This window comes from Struthio camelus, chromosome 1, assembly GCF_040807025.1.
Source record: "Struthio camelus isolate bStrCam1 chromosome 1, bStrCam1.hap1, whole genome shotgun sequence".
NCBI classification, from domain to species: Eukaryota; Metazoa; Chordata; class Aves; order Struthioniformes; family Struthionidae; genus Struthio; species Struthio camelus.
Genome location: NC_090942.1, coordinates 153,915,561 through 153,935,498, shown reverse-complemented (window position 1 = coordinate 153,935,498; position 19,938 = coordinate 153,915,561). Strand labels below are relative to the sequence as shown.

The 19,938-nt window shown below is 49.0% G+C and overlaps 1 protein-coding gene and 1 long non-coding RNA gene across 4 annotated transcripts in view; one reads left to right on the top strand and one right to left on the bottom strand.

The window, feature by feature from the left end:
• Window positions 1-9,771: 9,771 nt before the first annotated feature.
• On the bottom strand, window positions 9,772-11,108 carry POU3F3 (POU class 3 homeobox 3). Its single transcript, XM_009673834.2, has one exon. The coding sequence runs from the start codon at window positions 11,106-11,108 to the stop codon at window positions 9,783-9,785; it is 1,326 nt and encodes a 441-aa protein (XP_009672129.2). The 3' UTR covers window positions 9,772-9,782.
• Window positions 11,109-14,405: 3,297 nt separating this feature from the next.
• Window positions 14,406-19,938, top strand: part of LOC104143365 (uncharacterized) — a 39,323-nt gene continuing 33,790 nt past the window's right edge. For 2 of the 3 annotated variants that reach the window (XR_693898.2, XR_693895.2), the window contains exon 1: window positions 14,409-14,535. This is a non-coding gene — a long non-coding RNA (uncharacterized lncRNA). Of the gene's footprint in view, window positions 14,536-19,938 lie in introns of all 3 variants that reach the window. The other variant, XR_693899.2, reaches the window with a different exon arrangement.

Genomic DNA, 19,938 nt, shown 5'->3' with positions numbered 1-19,938 from the left:
ACAAAGCGGGCATCTAATGTCAAGGTAACTGGTCCCCTTCCTTTGTTTATGCTATTGTTAATGACGGGACTCACTCAGCTCTGGCCTCAGCCGTGTTCTATGGCATTAATATTGACTTGACAGAATCGGCAGGACAATTAAAAAAAAAAAAAAAAAACAGAACAACAACGGCATCAACCCCAAGCCCAGCATCCCTTGTTCTTCAAGTAAATCATGCCCCTTCTGGGCTACAGAGAATGATGCTGTGATGTCGCCTGGTGTTCACAGACATACAGGTACCATTCATTAAGCATGACCATATCCATCGTTAACGCTTACGGAAGACGCTGTAACCCTATCCTTTAGTTCAAAATCAAAAGGGAGGGAAACAGCATTATTTTCAAATACACTCGATTAGAGCAGGAGGGAATTCTCGCCACCTTAAAAAAAAAAAAACTAACAAAATAATTCTTTTAATTACGATAATCTAAATGTAGCAGAAACCTGAGCGTTTATTGACTCATTTTCTTCTTCTCGAGGTAGTGGTTGGTATTTAAAGTTCAACATTTCACACAGCTCCTTGTTTAGTTTAATTTTCTCGACAATCTAGGCGATTTCAGCAAACTGAACTAAGAATTTTTGTACACATTTGAGTATGGATCTGCATAAAATAGATAGGGCAGCAGAACCGAGGAGAGGATATTTTATTCTTTCAGGAAGAGGAGGAAGTGCATGTGTGCATGTGTGTGTGAGAGAGAGAGGGGGAGAGAGAGAGAAACAAATGGAGAGCCTCACACCTTACATTCCTTCTCTGGCTTTAGTGTGGACTCTGGAGCAAATAGGAATTAGATTCCTTTGAGAAAAGTCCCATTCGGGTAGATGGGCCCCTATTTTGAATGAGAGATCTAGAGGACGAAAGAAATGTATGTAGCTCCAACACAATTCTTCACCCCTTCATTTTTCCCCTTTACAAAGATTAGTTTCAGCTCTGCTTTTCTGGACCCATTTTCTGTCAGAGAAGGGATGTAATAATGGTCAATGTCCAGCAGTTCTCATTTCTTTTGTACTTAGTAAATATTGGGAATGTCTCAAACTTGGAGAGGAGGTGGAAAGACGTGCCAAAACTCAACTTCAGATGTCCCTACTCCTCTGGCTTTCACTAGCATTCACATAGGGTGAGGGGGATAAAGAAACAAGGAGAAGCCCCTCCAATCCCCATCACCACCACCACCACCACGCACTTACTTTTCATATCTCAGCTTCCTGCTTGGTGAAGTGGTCTACATACATAAGGCTACCTGGGTAGGCGGCTGGCTCGGAGCGTGCATTAGTACTCCAGTTGGAAATGGAGCCTGGAGTTGTTGAGCAAACAGTTCCTGCTCCACTGCAGCGCACACTGAATGCTGTATAGTCAGCTCTATGGAGCGCTGGCAGGGAAGTATCACCAAGCATTTCCAAAACTAATAACAAAAAGGTTACTATATATAAAACGTTTATACATCCCACACTGCCTCAAGTTGTTTAAATTTCGGTTTTATGCACATAAATATAGCAGCCATGCGGTTCCCCATTAGCCAGTTCCCGCTTTTTTAAATCAATTCATTTCAATTTGAAAGGATGGCCCCGGACGCAAGACACAGTCAACAGTCATTTGGCTTTCTACACTCAACATGGACCTCAGGAAGAAATAGCGTCTGTCTCTGTCATTTCACCACATATCTTGGTGCCTTGATGTTGTCTTTAAGACCAGGCCTACTACCAATAGGGTTCACAAGCCACAGAGCTGTTTCCCCCTTTCTAATGCATTTTTACCCTTCCCACCCTAGGTTCCCTTTGAGGAAGAAATAATGCTGCTGGTGCACTGTATCTGGACTTTGGAGAGCATGGCACAACCATCTGACCTGAAACCACCTTTCCTGTAGGTAGAAATCCTCCTCTTACAAGAGGATGTGCCTTACAAGAAAGGCAGCATGGGGAATATTGGAGTGACCAGACATCTGGTATCAAGGAGCGGAAATCCACTTCATACTACTATGAATGAAAGTTTGTTCCTAAACCAAATACTTCATGGCGTTCAGTACTGGTGTCAAATGGTTTGATCTATCCCAAGTCTAAAATAAAGATCTCTGCTCTGATATGCCCATCTTGTCAGTGAGATTGTCTTGCTAAACCTTCTCTGTTTGTGTTGAAGGTATCAAGCTGATGCAACGCTGTCTTTTCGCCGAACCGAGATGCGCAATAGGAACAATTCAGAAAAGTTATGTTTAGCGTTTTTCCCTTGTAGTTAAAGAAATGCAAGCTATCAAAAACAAGCCTATGTTTGAAGGTACAGTTTTCAACATGTGAGTAGGAAACATATGTACTGGCACAGCTCTACTGCTCTGTAAGGGCTGTGTTCAGATTCTGGCTTTTAATCTCAGCTCTGCTAGAGAGAGAGAGAGAGATGCAAAATGGAAGGGAATGTGATTATTTATGCTGTAGCCTTGTGATACTCATCCTGTAACCGTTGGGAAGAGAAGCAAAACACTCTGCTAAAGCTTTGGGTGAGTTTCAGGGGGACTGTAGTCTTCACAGGTTCTCACGTCAGTGCCTTTCTTCCCTAGGTATTTGTTGCATGGGATTTTTTTGTCTGCTGCGCTACATTTTAAAGAGAGTAGAGAGTAAATCCTGGTGAGAGAGAGAGAGAGAGAGCTCCCTCCATCACAAACCCACGTTTTGAGAATGTCTATCCCCCCATGACCACCCCTTCTTCAAGCCATCTTCCCTCTTTCAAGGAAAAAAGAAAACCTTAAAAGAGAAAGGGAGAAGGAGGGGGCAGAGGGAGGGGGACAACCCTCTGATTCCTCAATGACCTGCGCAACTCGGACACAACTCCAAGTTCCCCTGCCCTTACCCCATTGGAAAATCACATTCCCGAACCCAATCAACTTATTCAACTTAACGTGGCTTGGGTTTTTAAACTTCATGTTTAATTTTAGCTCTTTCAGGGTGGGGGGGGGGGGATAAAAAAAGCAAAAAAGGGGGGGAAGAAGAAAGTTTGGATTTAACTGTTTGCTGCTTAAAAAGCACCACAACAAAACCCCTAGCCAACAATAAAAACAAACAACGGCCCCTGTAGCCAGTGCCCCCGTCCCAAAGCCAGCCTTTCCCGCGAGGGAGCTGAAGGCACACAATAGCACACAGAAAAAGACAGCTCCAACTATTAATAATAGCAACCTATGCTGACTACCGTGCCTAACCGCTCCAGCCTGCGCCATCCTGCCCTTCAGAGAGAGGCCACCCTTCCTCCAAAACGCTGCAGTGTAAGTCATCCCTGCCTGGAGACTTGAGGATTGGCAGGAGAGTTTTTGATACTGCTGAAGGCACATATACATACACACACACACACGCATGTGCGCACATACACACACACACACACACATATATATGTATATATATATAAAAACTGCACACACACACACACATACACACACACATCTTTATATATAGATATATATGTAGGTGTATTGCCTATGTATAAATAAGCCTATCCACATACACAATCCTCCTACAATGAGGTCATTCTCTCATATATACAAGACAGGGTATATGATGCCAGAATCTAATGCCAAGATCTTATCTCCACAGTTTTAACAGCGACATAAAGTAAATGTTAGCAGGAGTGGAAATAAATTTTGGAGACAAACATTCAACAAGGTGTCCCTAAAGGAGTCTCTCCTGCCCTTCCCAGCCGAAGGACCCACTCCCTTTGCGCCGAGCGTTTCAGCGCAAGAGGCTCCTACTTTAGACCAAGCTGCACAGGGGATCATGAGTTTAAGCCTGGCTGGGGCTGCACCTTGGAGTTTCTAATTTGTTCCCGTCTCTTTCTGCAGTGAGGTCCGCCTTTCTTTCGTGCTGGTCGGCTGCAGATTAATTTTTTTCCTATGGCTCCGAATGTCTTAATGTTTTTTTGATTTCCGCCAGCTGAAAATGGAGGGGGGGAACGATACTTGAACGTGTCTCAAAAAGGTTTCGCTTTACAGCTATCAGTAGCACCAGGAGACAGCTCCATTAAAAAAGTAGTTTTCCACTGCTCTTGAAAAGCCGTTATTTTTTACATCGCTTTTAGGAAGATAGATTAAGAAAACATCACATTTCAAGCCACTCTGATCTGTAATTAAATGGAGGAGCCGGTTTGTATTCTCCTATGGCTTTTACAGAAGTTGCAGTGATCCAAAGTCAGGTTGCTGTGTCAGAGTGGCATTTTTATTAATGAGAATACAAAAAGCTTGCATATTCTTAGCCCGGCTTGAATTTAGTTGCTAAGCAACCGCTGTATGGTAATTCATCCGCGAAATTTAAATCTTTGAGAAAGGATCGTGCGTTTTGCTGAATGGTCGCCACGAGGAAAACAACTTGTGGGACCCGCAGCAGCTGCCGCCGCCGAGCCGCGCCGCCCGCCCGCGGCTCCCCGCCGGGCCGCCCGCCCGCCGGCTCCCGCCGCCGCGCCCGGCCCGGGGCCCGCTCCCCGCGGCGCGGTGCGGCCGAGGGAGGGAGGGGGGGGCGACGCGGGGGCGCCCCCCCCCGGTACCGGCCCCGGCCCGGCGGCCGCGCCTGCAACGCCGGGGAGCGCGTCCCCACCGGGCGGCCCCGGGACGAGCCGCCGGCGCTCCGCCGCCTGCCCCCGCGACGGCTGCCGAGCGGCGCCCCGACGGCGCAGGCGGGGGAAAGGCGGCGGGACCCCGCTTGCCCGCCCAGCGGCCCCCGGGGGCGCCGCCGCCGCTGCCGCCCGCAGCCCCCGCGCAGCGGGCCGCGGCCCCGCGCCCCGGCGGCCGCCCCGACGGCGCGGCCCCGGCGGCCGCCCCCGCGGCCCTCGCTGCTCCTTTGGCACCGGGCAGGACGGGAGCGGCGGCAGCTCGGCCCCCGCTCGGGGTTAACCCCTTAGCTTTTTGTCTCGCCAAAGACTGTCAGCCAAAAAAAAAAAAAAAAAAAAAAAAGCTCCCTACTGCTGTGTCATTGATACCACGGGGTCGCTCGCTTCCTTTCTTTCTCCTTTTTTCAAACCTCCTATTGAAGACTGCACCCATTCAATTAGTTCAAACTGCAACTGAAAATATTTATGGGGTAACTATCCACACGTATCTCCTCCGTTCATTTCATCCATCCGTCTGGCTACAGAAGACCAATTTCCTTCCAATATCCATATTCCTGGTCTTATCAAAATCGCTCCCTAGCCCTAAATCACTCATTCCAAGCCTGCATCCAAGGCCAGTACTTGTTGCTTCCCTTTTAGAGTTTGATTAATTACCCTGGAACTTAAGCAAACTAAACTACATGTGGCGAAGAAGCTCATGCCTACAGTTTTGTCCTGAAGCCTGTCAGTTACAAATGCATTTTGGTATTTACATGCAAATTAGAACAAATATCTCTGCGCTTTAAAAAGGTATATCTGTATAAATATATAGAAGTATCGATTTTTCTTTAGCTTGAAGATGTTGATCATTTATTACAAAAATAAACGAATAAATACAACAATATATTGTTGCTTTCAACAGGATAAATATTTTACAAATATATAATTTAAAAAAACAAATTTAATTGTTAAAATTATTTAAAATATTACACTTATTGATAAAATTATCAATAGTATATACTGCATTTCATATTAGAACCAATTATTCTCTAAACGTTCCATTTAAAACCATTCATACAAAACAAGTTATGAGCATTGTAATGTGCAAACACGAGTCACTACATTAAAGCATAAGGATTTTTTAAAGATCACTTCAGATATGAACCGCTGTGTTTATAAACCAAGGTAGAACTCTTTGCTAGATTCCGGAAAATATGCGGATCAACAGGAGTGAGATGACTATTTTAAATACACCTGAAAATGATTTATTGTATACAGACTAGACGGAGGAAGGATGGGATGTGAGTGAGAAGACTAGGGCGTAGTAGAGGACCGCAGGATATGAAAATGTAAACTATAAATAATCACATCTCGGGATTACCCAGACTGACCAAACATAACTTCGTAAAACATTTGGCTTTCCTTTAGGTAGGAAAAAAAAAAAAAAAAAAAAAAAGAATAAGGAAAATGGTGCCGACTCAGTTACCAAGCACAGAACACTGATATTATAAATGAATACAATTACTAAATTCATTAAGAGATCTGGCGATATATAACAATATTTTCATTATTTACACGTGTAACAATATTACCCTTAACGCAAAACCTCTCAATTGTTATCTACCTCTTGTTATCTCATAGACTCACAACCCTGAAATTCCTAAATACATTCAAAGGATTCAATTTCTCGGGGAGGAGGGGGAGCGACCATGGCCTCACTTTTTGTGCATAATAAGTACACGGAATGGGCACATTTTGCAGGTCTCTACAACCAAATGTTACTCATCTAGCCTAAAAAACAGCTTTTCTGACACAGAAAACCGCAAAGGTTGCCGTTTAATAGAAAACAGTGTGAAGCCTAATGTTAGCTCTTTGTTGCCATCCAAATCCAGTAACCAAATACCACTAAGAAATTTAAATAGACCTTCTCCATGTCTAATAAACCACTGCCCTTCATGTGTGAAAAATAGGATTCCACCTCACGTGTTAATAGTATCCACCACATAAAAACAAACCCACTGCTTCCAACCTGGAAGTCCATTCTCCGATTTCTCCTGCATGCAGCCAAATCGATGAAGCCTTTCCCCTTCCAAACTGCAAAATTAGCGAGAAGCTTTTGCTTAGAACGAACAAAAGATATAACGCCTTTTACCCTCGCGGGTTTTCTTTTTCTTTCTCTTTTTCCTCCTCTTTTTTTTTCCTTCCCCCTTCTTCCGTGTTAGCCTGGCCTTTCGGATTTCACAAATCAAAACGACGGTGATATTTACTACAATCTGGCGCTAAAATAATGCATCCCCGTACACGGCTATCCGGGTGGGTTTGATTTATGAAAGTGACACAAGACCTATCTGAAAGGAAGAAATGTTTGTTGTTTCTACAGCAGTTTTCTGGGTTTTTAACCCCTGCGTCAATATTACATAGAGAAGCAAGAAGGGGGGTGGGGAATGCCGGGGGGGGGGGGAGGGAGAGGAGGATGAGGAAGGAGCCACGGACTAGATGGATAATAAACGAAAATCTTATTCTCCAGTACACTATTAGTGGGGGCGGTTCGAGGCGTTAGATGCAGCTATCTAGTTCCCACAACGTCCCCTGTTCAAAATGAAGAGAGTTGAAACGGTCATTCACTCGTCTGTATATTGCAATAAATTTAGCAGATAAAATATGACAGCCTAGCTAGTGCATCTATTGGCATCTTCGACATTACTAACACACACATTTGTTTGCAAAGAAGGTATGGCAGCACTATTGCAGAGTGAAGGAAAAACTATGCTACACCACTTCACACCCCACAGAAAAAAGCCTAAAACAACAACGATAGCAACAGCAACAACAGCCAACAGAAACGGTGAACTATGCGGACCGTACGTAGGATGCGGAAAGTAATATTTCTATATAACCTTTAGGGAAAAAAAGTACCTTCTCCTTAAATTATAAAGATAAATTAAATACAAATATTTATACAGACATAAAATGCGTCAAAATAATTTATAGTTCCCCCCAATCCGTGGTTTGAAAAGAGCGAAAACAAGACTGAACTTTTTGAAACATCACTGCTTTCAGTATCGGCCATTAATTATCAGTTGATACGCTCAGACATCTCCTGCACTGGAGCACAATCCTAAATTAAAATGATACAACACTTTCTCGGAGAATGTGGCCTTTTATCATCTCTAATCTTGTCTTACTTTCCCATGACACAGGGTCCCTGTATTGATGAAAAAGGCTATGGAAATTTGCTCTGGATACGGATTGATAGAGAGTGAGCTTTGTGCTAAGAAGGTAACAGCATGAATACTGGACCGCTGCATTTCCAGGGACCACAAGTGGTGTACAGAAAGCAGGTCGTACTTCATTAATTCTATCACTTCAGTATTTGCAATATTTCCTTCAGAGAACTTTTTCGACACAGTGTTTATGCATCAGACACAGACTATTTCATTCTAACAAATTTATTTTCTCAATCAGCTCTTACGGAATCACTACTCAAATTAAATTACAATCAAATTATCACATCAAAAGATACCCTTATTACCTAACAACTGTCCATATTTCATTTCATTTTGATTTGTGCTCGTCTGAAAAAAACACGTAATACAAGATCTGGGGAAAAAATAAATTACCGTTTTGCAGCAGTTCATAGGTATTCTGAATAAAATATTAAAAGAAGTCATTTAATGAAAATATAAAGCAAATTTTTTTTAGATCAACAACGGATCTAACAATTCTATATTGCCGTCTTTTTGAAAAGTCTGTTTATTAAAACCTACCAAAAACACTGCTTGGAAATGGCAGTATTATATAATCACATCCACAGCACCCATTCAATCAAAGTTGGCAACGGATTTAGGAGAGGAGAAGTTCAGATAAGTGCAGCTGCAGATGCTCAGTCCTTCTAAATCCCTTTATCTGAATCAGTCCAGAAATAAAAAATAAAAATATTAATAAAAAAAATATTAGCAGTGGATTTTTATGACTCTTCCATGATGATTGGCAGCCGTCAGGAGCAGGACTTTGACAGCCCTAAATTATTTCCCTTTTTCTCGCTGGTTCCTTTAATTCATGCAAAGTCCTTCTACAGAGCTCGAACTTTAGGGACCAACAACCTCTCCTTCTCCCCCCCTCCCCGGTGTCTGTCCCTCCCCCCTTTCTCCTCAGGGTCAGCTTTCGGTGTGCGGGCTTTTATTTCCATATTTTTGCTCTATAGCTATACCTATATATATAGATAAATATATATATATGTATTTGCCTTCCTATGCAGTCTGCTTGTTTTTAGTGCTGTGTGCATATTTTTTTTTTTCCTGGGAAAAAAAGTGGCCCTTTTCTTTTTGTAGAATACAGAGATATACAGATATGCATGTTTTCAGAGTGGATGTCTACCTTGCACCAAAATTGTGTGGTTTGGCCAAGAAAACAGGGTGCTGGAATGCAGCAGGCACCCTGTGATTAACCAGATTATTTTGCTTCTGCTTCCCTTTTTTTTTCTTTTGGATTGCTCCCATTCAAAAAAAAAAACAGAGAGAGAGAGAGAGAGAGACAGAGAGAGACAGAGAGAAAGAGAGAGAAGAGAGAGAGAAAGAGAGAGAGAGGGAAAGGAGAAAAAAGTTTCCGTGATTCATAGAACAGAGCCCTTCTGGGGATAGGGGGGAGAGCGCAGGGGGAGGAGGGGAGAGAAGAGGTGCAGACATCAGTGCTGTTCACCGCTGCAAGAGGGGGCTAATTCGGAGAATAAAAAAAAAAAAGGAAATAAAATTAAAAAAAAAACAAAACCAGAAACAAAAACACCCGGCCACCCCCTTCTTCCCACAAACAACCCCCCGACACATCTGCAGTTTTGGTGCATTACGCATCTCCACCCCGTTTCCCCAACACAGTATTCAACGCTATCGCTCGGATCGCCCTTCTCCACCGCTCCCTATCGGTATCGCTCTTATATATATATAGATGCACGCGTCTATCCATATATATATAAACACAAGCAGTCTGAACGAGCCTGGATCTCGTGTGTGTGTGTGTGTTTGTGTGTGTGTGTGTGTGCGCGCGTGTGTGTGTAGTGTGAGGGTGTGTGTGTGTGTGTGTGTGTGTGAGCGCGAGCGTGTGCGCGGCGGTGCCGGTGCCGGTGCCGGTGCCGGTGGCGGTGCCGGCCCCGCTGACCCCGCCGGCCCCGCTGCCCCCCCCCCCACTGCCGCGCCTCTCACTGCACGCTGGTCTGCAGTCCGTGGTGAGGGGGCGGCGTGTCGGAGTTCACGGTGCCGACCTGGGAGTAGACATCGTCGGGGGTCTGCTGCTGGATCCCCGGGGGGGTCATCCTTTTCTCTTTCTGCCTCCGATTGCAAAACCAAACCCTGACCACCTCCTTCTCCAGCTGCAGGCTGTCCGCTAGGTTCGTAATCTCCTGGGCGGAGGGCTTGGGGCATTTCAGAAAGTGGCTCTCCAAGGCCCCCTTGACACTCACCTCGATAGAGGTCCTCTTCTTCCTCTTCCTGCCCTGGGCGGCGATCTTGTCGATGCTGGTGGGGCTGCCCGTGGAGGAGTCGGCTTCCTCCAGCCACTTGTTCAACAAAGGCTTCAGCTTGCACATGTTCTTGAAGCTGAGCTGCAGGGCCTCGAAGCGGCAGATGGTGGTCTGCGAGAAGACGTTGCCGTAGAGGGTGCCCAGGGCCAAGCCCACGTCGGCCTGGGTGAAGCCCAGCTTTATCCGCCGCTGCTTGAACTGCTTGGCGAACTGCTCCAGGTCGTCGGAGGTCGGCGTGTCCTCGTCCGAGTGCGGGTCGTGGCTGTTGACGGCGCCGTGGTGCGGCGGGTGGTGCGGGTGCTGGTGGTGGTGGTGGTGGTGGTGGCCGGGGTGCTCGCCCAGCTCCGGCGTGTCGCCGCGCACCAGCCCCGGGTGCACCAGGCTCTGCCCGCCGGGGGGGGGGCTCAGCATGCCGTTCACCGTGAAGCCCCCGGGCTGCGAGTAGATGAGCGACTGCTGCTGCTGCTGCCCGCCGGCCATGGAGGGCAGGTGGGCGGCCGTGGTGGCCCCCCAGGCCGCCGGGTGCCCCTGGTGCGGGGGGCCCAGGTGGGGCGGCCGGTGGTGCAGCGCCGTGCCCGAGTGCAGGTCGTCGCGCCCGCCGCTGCCCTTGACGTCGGGCGGCGGCGGCGGCTGCTGGGGGCTGCCCGTCATGCCCACGGGGCTGCCGGACCAGGGCGAGCCGGCCTCGGCGGCGGCGGCGGCGGCGGCGGCGGCGGCGGCGGCGGCGTGGGGCAGGGCTGTCACCCACTGGTGGGCATGGCTCAGCATATGGCCGCCGTTGCTGGCGGCCATGGCGCCCGGCATGAAGTCGCTCTGGACCATCTTGGCCGCCGGGTCGCCGCGGTAGCCGCCCGCCACCGAGGTGACGGCCACGCTGCCCGGCTGCATGCCGCCGCCGCCGCCGCCGCCGCCGCCGCCGGGGCCGCCCGAGTCCGAGTGGACGATGGAGCCGGCCGAGAGGATGCCGTTGCCGGGGAGGTAAGGGTTAGAGGTGGCCGCGGCCATCCCGCGCCCGCCGCCCGCCGCTCGCCCCCGCCGCCGCCGGGGCCGCCGCGCCGCCGCGAGCGCCCTTGCCCGGCGCTGCCGGGGCCGCCGCTGCCGGGGCCGCCGCCGCCCGCGCCGCCGCCGCCGCCGCCGCCGCCGCCTTCCCAGCCTCGCCGCCGGGCGCCGGGCGCGGGCTTCACCTGCTAGCGCTGCGCGGCGCGCTGTCCTCCGCTCCGCTCCGCGGCCGGGCTCGCTGCCGGTCCTCGGCGCCCGCTTTTCCTTCCTTTGCCTTGCCTTTTTTTTTTCTTTCTTTCTCGAGAAGAAAAGAAATTAATACATTTTTTTTTCCCCTGTGGTTCCTTCCTCCGCCGCCTTCTCGCCCGAGTTTGCTGCTCGCAGGGAGGAAACCAAACAAAGGCTAAAAAGCGAAAAAGAGGGGGGGGGATCAAAAAGCCCCCGGTCCTTCTCCCCTCCGCTCCCCTAGGAGTACATCTCCACCTCACAGCCTTCCCCTCTCCGAGCGAAACTTTTCCTTTTCTTCGTCCTTTAAGGCTTTGTGTGTGGGTATATTTTCCGTTTCTCTCTCTCTCTCTCTCTTTCTCTCTCCTCGGCTCCTTGGTCTCCTTTTGCTCTTTTATTTGCAAGTTTTGCCGGCGTCCTAAGAAAACTTCCTGTGATGATGATGGTGGTGATGGTGGTGATGATGCATTTCTCAAAGTTGTGCTGTTGCTGGAGCACTTTGTCCCCTTTGAAACAAGAGTCCTGCCGGAGCCTTCTTGCTAGAGTCACAGTCTGGATAAGACATTTTTTCTCCCTACCTTTCCTTTAGGCGGTTGGAAAAAAAAAAAAAAGTCGGAAAAAAAAGCAAAAAGTTGAAATTTCTCGTTACCTCGCGAATTGTTTCTCTCTGGCTCTCGCTCTCTCTCTCTCTCTCTCTCTCTCTCTTTTTTTTGGTGTTTGTTTTGCTTTTTATTTTAATTCCAGCAGTTGGTTGAGGGAGGAGGTGGAGGAGGAGTGCCTTGGTTGGAGAGGTGTGTGTATGTGTGTGTGCATATATGGTATCCTTTATACACTCACTCCAGCGGGGAAGTTGGGCTGCCGGGCTCGCAGTGCGCACTGGCGGTGCCGGAGTCCCGCCGCTCGGCTTCTCCCCGCCTCCCGCGCCCGGGCCGTGCCCGCGCCCACCCGCCCGCGCCCGCGCCCGCCCGCGCCGCCGTCCCGCCCTCCCTCCCTCGCCGCGCGGGGCCGGCCGCCGTCTGCCCGCCGCCGCCGCCGCCGCGCACCGCCACCACCCCCGGCCCCCGCCACGAGGAAGCCCCGCGCCGCCGCCGCCGCCGCCCATTGGCTGCCCGCGCCGTGACGGGCAGCGCCGCAATCGCCGGCTCCCGCCGCGCGGCCCCCCTTCCGGCCGTTCCGATTGGCTGCTTTTTAATTTAGGCAAAGTGGCGTCGGAGATGGCCGTCTCCCCCCCCCCCTCCTCCTCCGTCCCGTCCCTCCTCCCCTCACGTCTTAACTCTTCACGCCCGGCGCATAAATCTCGGAGTTATCCCGGCGCGCTGCAACTTGGGCACCGGGCGAGCGGCGGGGGGGGGGGGGGGGATAACAATAATAACAACAATAACACCCGAAGGGGGAGGGGGTGGAGACTGCACTTTTTATTTTTCGTTGCGCGCACACACACACCTCCTTCCCCCTCCCCGGCTGCACACCCCCGCCGGCACCGGGGTTTCTCCCCCGCCCGCCTCGGTTTGCCCCGGAGGCTCCCAGCCCTCGGGGCCGGTCCCCGTCCGTCCGTCCGTCCGCCCGCCCGCCCCGTCCTCCCTTTGTCTGCCCGCTCCGCACCCCGGGGGCGCCCGGGCCCCTCGCGGCCGGCACGGCCCGCCCCAGCGCCGCGCAGCGCGGCGCGGCGCAGCGCCGTCGGGGCCGCCCCGTCGGCGGGGGAGGCAGAGGGGAGCCGCGAGCCGTGTTTGCCCTGCGACGAGCTGTGGTCTCTCGCAGGAAGCCGGCCCCATCGCATGAAACGTTTTATTATTTCTCGTCCAGCGGAAAGAGTTAAGGGGGGCGGGGGAAGGCGAGGGAGAGAGAGGGAGAGATGCGACCAAGCGGAAATGCTGCACACAGGCAACCTCAGTGAACCAAGAAAAAAGAGAAAGTGGCAACAAAAACAAGGGCAAATTGAACACTCCTCGGGGATTTCCAGCGAAATAACACAATTCGGACATTGAGGGGACACAGCGCTGCTAATGATTGCGTCCGTGGCGCGCCGTCCACGCATGCCACCCCGCACGCGTTTCCATAATGCGCCGCTCAGGCGGTGCGTGTGCCCGTGGAGAGGGAAAGGCATGATGTTTACGGTAAAATGCGGAGCGTCGCAGCCCGCCTCTGCCTGCCCACCCCTCTGCCCGCCGCTGCCAGGGAATCATGTCGCCCCGGGACGCAGCGAGCCGCATCCCGCTCGCAGCGCGGACGGCGCGCCCGGGGCCAGCGGGCAGCGCTGGCGGGCTCCGAGCATTAACGGCAGCCTGGCAGGATTTATTTAGGACCCTGTCCAGCTCTGGCTTGCACGGTAAAAGATACCGTCTTAGGTGGGTTTAGAAAAACCATTAATGTGAAGTATACAGATCTGAAGGGCAATGGTAACTAAACCCTAAACATAACGATTTTTTTTTGTTCCCATGCGTCCTCCAAAGGTTTCTTTTTTATATATAAAAGATCTAACACAGATTTCATTGAATAAATCTGAGATCTCCAGGTGCAGACGTTTGAATAGTCAGTGCCAGAACCCCATGTTTTCCTTTCCAGCCGATTTTGCTTGGATCAGGCTCAAAAACCGAGTGAGTCTCGTGGTTTTGTTTACACTGAATGGGGAGGATAGGAACGGTGCCATGGGGCCGTCTTTCATTAATATACAGTGAGGATTTTGTCTAAATTACTGCTATGAATTTCACAGTACACGCTTTCAAAAGCCGTCTCAGGTGGCCTGATGAAACGTGATAGCGCCTCTGCAAACAGATCTACTTTCTTAATAAAAAAAAAAAAAAAGGAAGGGGGGAAGAAATCCCCCCCCCCAATAAAAAATGTACACCCTCATAACAGCAACAACAAAAAATAAAGCTCGAGCTGGAGTAATGTCTTTTATTAAAAAAAAAAAAAACTTAGTTCCCCAACTCTTCCCACCCCCTCCCTTGCAGAGTGTGATTGTTTTGTCTGGAAAAAAATCCAAAGTATAACAAGGGGAGAACAGTTAGTGCTGATTTTCATTTGCATAAATTTTCATATATTTTGGTGAAAATAATAGACTAGTGGAGAGCGGGGCTTAGTGGAGTCAGTGCAAAGGAAAATCTTAACATGGATCGTTTCGCTGGAGTTGAGAACATGATTTTTCCCCCCTGTCACCTTATTAAAATCCAAAATTAAAAAAAATCTCTAAATCCTGGAAGTATGATCGGTAAGTGTTTTACATTTTTTATCTACTTTTGTTTTCTTTAAAGTCTTCTGAATATATGTTTTCAAAAGCTTAGGACAAGACAGGGAAACCCATGGCAACTGTCTGGAAGGAAACAAGCTTAAAAAAAGGGAAAGGAAAAGGAAAAAAAATCCCACCAGCAACAAAAAACACCTTAATGAAATATTACATAAAAAGCATGGATTCATTCCAAAGCTCAAGGCAGCAAAGCAATTCTTCAGTGCTGGAAAGTCTTTCTGGTTACTACTTCACTTTTCTGGGCACTGTTAATTATTGTAACACTAGGACTCGTGGCGGGGGCTGGGGGGGGGAAGGAAAAAGGAAAGCTCTCGAAAATATTACAGATTTTTAAAGGAGGGCAGAGGCAGAGATACGGACTGTTTTCAAGCGTTTCTTCAGCAGGCGGGCGGGGAGGGGGCACGGCGGGTGCAGCGGGCTCAGGGGGTCCGGAGCCGGGGCCGGAGCCGGGGCCGGGCCGGGCCAGGCCGGGCCGGGGTGACCCGGGCACCTGCTGGCACCGCCGGTGCGGAAGGGACCGGCGCGGGGCGGGGGGGGGGGGGGGGGGAGGCAGAGGAAGGTGCGGAGCGGCGGTGCACGCAGAGGGTTAATGTTGTAACTAGGGAACAGACGGTTAAGCACAACATCCAGAGCTCTGTAGTGAAAGTCCATCAGAAAGAGTATAATCAATCAAAACTAACCAGGACATCCCTTCATTTTATTCTCAAAGGAGGTTGGGGCTTGAGGATTACAGACCAGATTTCACTTTGTGTCTCTCTCCTGACAGTCTTTCTGGTCTCTGGGTCCACTCTCCCTGAATTCCGTCTAATTGAGAGGTATAGGCTAATGGTCTGAAACTCTTTTTATAGCGTTTGGGTCAGTGTGATAAATAATGTGATAAATAATGTAGGATGAAATTAGTAGGCCAGATACCGCTCCTGAAAACTTCACCGAGGCTTAAATATCCCATTACATGACTTTCATTTATTTTAATTTTGCTGCGTTATTTGCATATTCTTTTTTCCCTCTGTTGCTGCTCTTTCGGACACACGATAGCTCGTGATCACTGTAATTTCCTAGAATTAGTTACTTCTTTGGAAACGGTCGATAGTCGAATCAATAAAATGGCTTGTAAAACTAGGGAGGTATAGGTTTCAATTTGGGGGGAGAAGAATCGCTCATTTTCCACTTCTTGTTGACGTGCCCAGCGTCTCTTTTGACTGGGGTTAACTCTGTGTGCTCCATTGGAACAGATGCCGTATAGAGCTGCTCCCTCAAGATCATTTGTTTCCTTGATGGGGGAACATTTCTGAGCAGAACATATTGGTTGCCATAGAGAAAGAAATAAAAGGAAGAACACTAGTCACATTAAGCTATATGTTTGTGCACTGGGCTTTAGATAAAAGGACCCTAGTTCAGCCAAAGAGAACGGAGCCAAACCAGAGCCTCTTAGCTTCACTAAAACTAGCTTTATTTTGTTGTGGACTTTTGCAGTTGAAACATATAAGCTAATTTTATTGGCTGTCGTTAATTTTATACGCTACGGCTTGCTGAACAGAATAAACTTTCGGAGCGCTCCGCCAGGGCGCGGGCGGGCGGCAGGGGGCGCCGTGGTGCCCTTGGCGGCGCGGCGCGGCGCGGCGCGGAGTGGGACGGGGCGCGGAGCGGCGCGGGACGGGGCGCGGAGCGGGCGCGCCCGCGGGCTCGGCCGCCCCCTGCCCCGCCGGCACCCGCCGCGCCCGAACCGCCGTGCACCCCCGTGGGGCGGGGGGGGGTGTATATGGGGGTGGAAAGGACCCGAGCCGAGGGGAGTCCCGAAACTCGGGGAGGGGCGGGCCGGGGGAGAGGGGCAGGGGAGTTCAGAGGCGGCCCCCCAAAGTTTCCCGGGTGGTGTAAAGCCGCCAACGGACCCGAGGCCTGCACGGGAGGGAAATCAGCTAATTAAAACACAGGCACGGGCACGACGGTGCAGGGTAACCTGAGGTGCCACACGGCTTTTTGTCCAAATAAGGCGCTTAAGCCTCTGGAGATGCAATAAAACGACTCGGGGCTTTTTAGATCATTTAATATTTAATCGCCGTATTAAACCTGGAAAAGTAGTAGCTTACTTTTTGGGGTTTTTTTCCTTCTTTTTTCTTTTTTTAAACAAGCTGGCCACTCCCTCCCCTCACTGACTTCTCTATCTGCGAAAGCGACTGGTAAAGCCAGCGCCAGGCTCGCCCCCGCGTCCCCGCCCTGCCCTCACCGGGAGCGATCCGGGCAGAAGTTGTCGCCGTCCGGGACACTTGCAGGTTTTAAACGGAACTAAAACCAACAACATCGACGGAGACAGCAACTTAGCTCAGGATCAGCTTTCTGTCCCTTTGCAAACACACGTAGTGCCAGCCCATAAGCCCGGGCGCCCACTTCTTTTAGCAATTTCCCTTCCTAGGTGGTTACAGGAGGGACATGAGGGAGGAATTTAGTTTTTTTTTTTTTTCTTTTTTTTGTGTGATATTACTGGTAAGCACGGCTGCTTTTTCTTCCCCCCCACCCCGTCTGCACGGACTGGGCACAGCCACTCAGGGGCTGCAGCATCAGCTAAAGCACCTGTACGGGGAAGCCCCCGGGAGCCCTCGGGGGGCGAAAGCGGCAGCGGGGTCGCAGCGCGGCGGTCCCAGCAGGGGCTTGAAGCCACTTTACTCCCCCGCGCTGGAGCCCCAGCAGTTTCCGTGCGACTGGGAAAGTTTTATTCCTTGCCTCCATAAAGGAAAGACCAATTGGAGCCCTGGAAATCACACAGCCCATAAATATGATAGACCCTGGCAAGATGAACTCTCTCCCTGCTTCAAAAAGCTAGCGCAAAAAAAAAAAAAAAAAAAAGTGAACAAGGAGAGAAAATGACCTACAGGAATATAGACTTTTCTCTCCTTTTCATCAAAAATGTTTGTGCGTCTTTATTTGAAAACGGAGTTAAAGCTCAGTGTGTGTTGATCGTGCGAGAAAATGATTGAGATATTTACATGAACAAAACTTTCCACCTACTGCATTTGGCGAAATAAGCAATAGCAATATTCCAGACTAGTAAAACACATTTCCAGAGTGCAATTCTCATCAGGAACGTGGTCACTTAGTGTAGATTTGCCGTAGTTTAGCAAACATTGCCCTCACATCCGAGCGTGCCTTTTTTTCGCTTAAAGTAATCTTCAGTATCCCGGTTTTGTGAAACAGTGTATTTGCCCCCAGATTTCCTCTGCCTTCTCCTCCACTCCCCGTCCTCCAAATGTAACTTGCATTATATTTTAAACAAAATAACAGTTAGTCGTCTGGCTCCTCTGTCTTATACCTGCGTTAGCTGTATGCAGTAGACTTCGGGGGGAACAAAAGGAAATAGAAAAGCTAACGCTAAAACAAGCAACAAGTTAATTCGGCAAGAACTTACTTTCCTTGCTGCCTTTGAAAAAATACCATTCGTATATGACTATCAGATTTATGCCTGAAGTGGCACGATAATCGTAACAGTGCTACACAGAACATTTTTTTCTCCCTCCTAATAAACGTCTACTTTGTCAGAATGGACGCCTTTGTGAAATGGATGTAAAAACGATATTGTCACAGAGGTAGGGAAAATAAAGTGGATGTTTACTGTATTTAGTATTCATTTACGTATAGTGGGAAATGATTAGGTATCTACTAATATAACCGTGGAGACCAACTGCCTAATTAGCGTTTACAGATTAAAATGCTAAACATAAAGACATATTCCGTATACAGTATGCTATATGTAAAACATATTCCTGCATAACATAGCAGTCAGCTGAAAATGTTAAGTTGACTGGGTTCCAGATATGTAGTAGCATTCTTGGCTAACGTGATTTGCTCTATGTTTTTCAAGCTTACCCATACTGTAGTTCATAGTTCTTATGACCATGTTGATAGCTGCGCTAGGATTATTGCACTAACCAATCTGGAGAAAATAGGAAAATATACATATTGCTTTTAAAGGCTTACAATAATAACGATAAACATGATAGGCACGCTGATCATTTATCCATACCTTTTACTATGAAGGCTTCGCTCTCAACCTTATTTATTGCTTTGAGCATAACAAAGCATTTCGGGTTCTGTAATACATTAGAACAATAATACAGAACTGTACATGCAAACCAAGATAGGTTTAAAATAGAGGTATTTTCTTTCCCAGGTGCATAATTCCGATATTACCCAACGTGTTGTGCTTAGGGTTCACCTCACACGTACTGTAATGAAAGTTGCCAAATGAATGGAACAATCTATCTGTTGACTTGAGCTCAACGTAGACACATTACATATGATAGAAACCTAATGCTCCCACCAACGTTAAAATCATAGGGATATTTAGTTACAGTCCAGCTCCTTGAACATGTAGATTTTTATTTATAAGAATAATGTGCATGTAGCAACATAAAAAGGGGATTTACAAGTTAGAGTCTTTTAAAAAGACTGTGAAAACCTTAGCCCCGCTTTTATTAGACATGATATCATTCTGATTTGCGTGCTTGCCATCTCAATAGCGTTTCACATGTGCCAAAAAAAAAAAAGAAAGATCCATATGCATTACATAGATTTTCTTTTACGCACATAAGGACTGGCAGTCTCTTAGTGGATAAGAGGGTGAATAATTGTGGTACACCAGAAAACAGTTCGTGCAGTTTGGCAGCTCTGTTTTTTTATTATTAGATTTTTTGACATTTGAACTTGTCTATTGTCTGAGGAGCTCAGTGCAGATTGCAGTAGGTCAACCTTAAGGCTGCTCTTTTTGGCATTGCACACAAACATGCACACGCTGTCTGTTCTCCCCTCGCCAATGCAGCAGCTATAGTTTTACTGTGCATTTTTTAAACGCACATACATTTATATTTATTTATTCCGCTTGGGGTTTTCATGGTCGTGTGGTTAGTTTGCACGTGTGTTCATTTTACACCGGTTCCTCCAACCTCTCTATTTTCCTGATGCTGGATACTTTTAAGCACTCAGCCGCTTTTACAGCAGTATAATTCCCGCATCCCGGTGTTTGATAAAAAGGGACTTCAGTAGCCCTGGGATTAAATGACATATTCCCCCGCAGCTTCCCTCAACTCTATCATGACTCTTACAGTCAAAAGTTAATATTATTCATCGTGTCCTCGCGTTTATTCCCTCCTCCCCTCTCTAAATCCAGCCCCGCGATCCGACTTCTTCAGAAACGTCCTGCTGCCCGCCGGAGTCGGAGCGGGGTGGGGGGGTGGGGGGGGGCGGGAAGGAGGACGACCGAGGCGGCGGCCGGAGCCGCGCGGGGAGCGCGCCGCGCTCCCGCCGCCCCGGGCAGCCCCGCGCCGCTTCCGCGGGCGCGGAGCGAGCCGCCGCCGCGCCCCAGGGCCCCGGCGCGCA

Bases quoted from the DNA above. Each gene is read 5' to 3' on its own strand.
- POU3F3 (XM_009673834.2), bottom strand. From the start codon at position 11,108: ATGGCCGCGGCCACCTCTAACCCTTACCTCCCCGGCAACGGCATCCTC.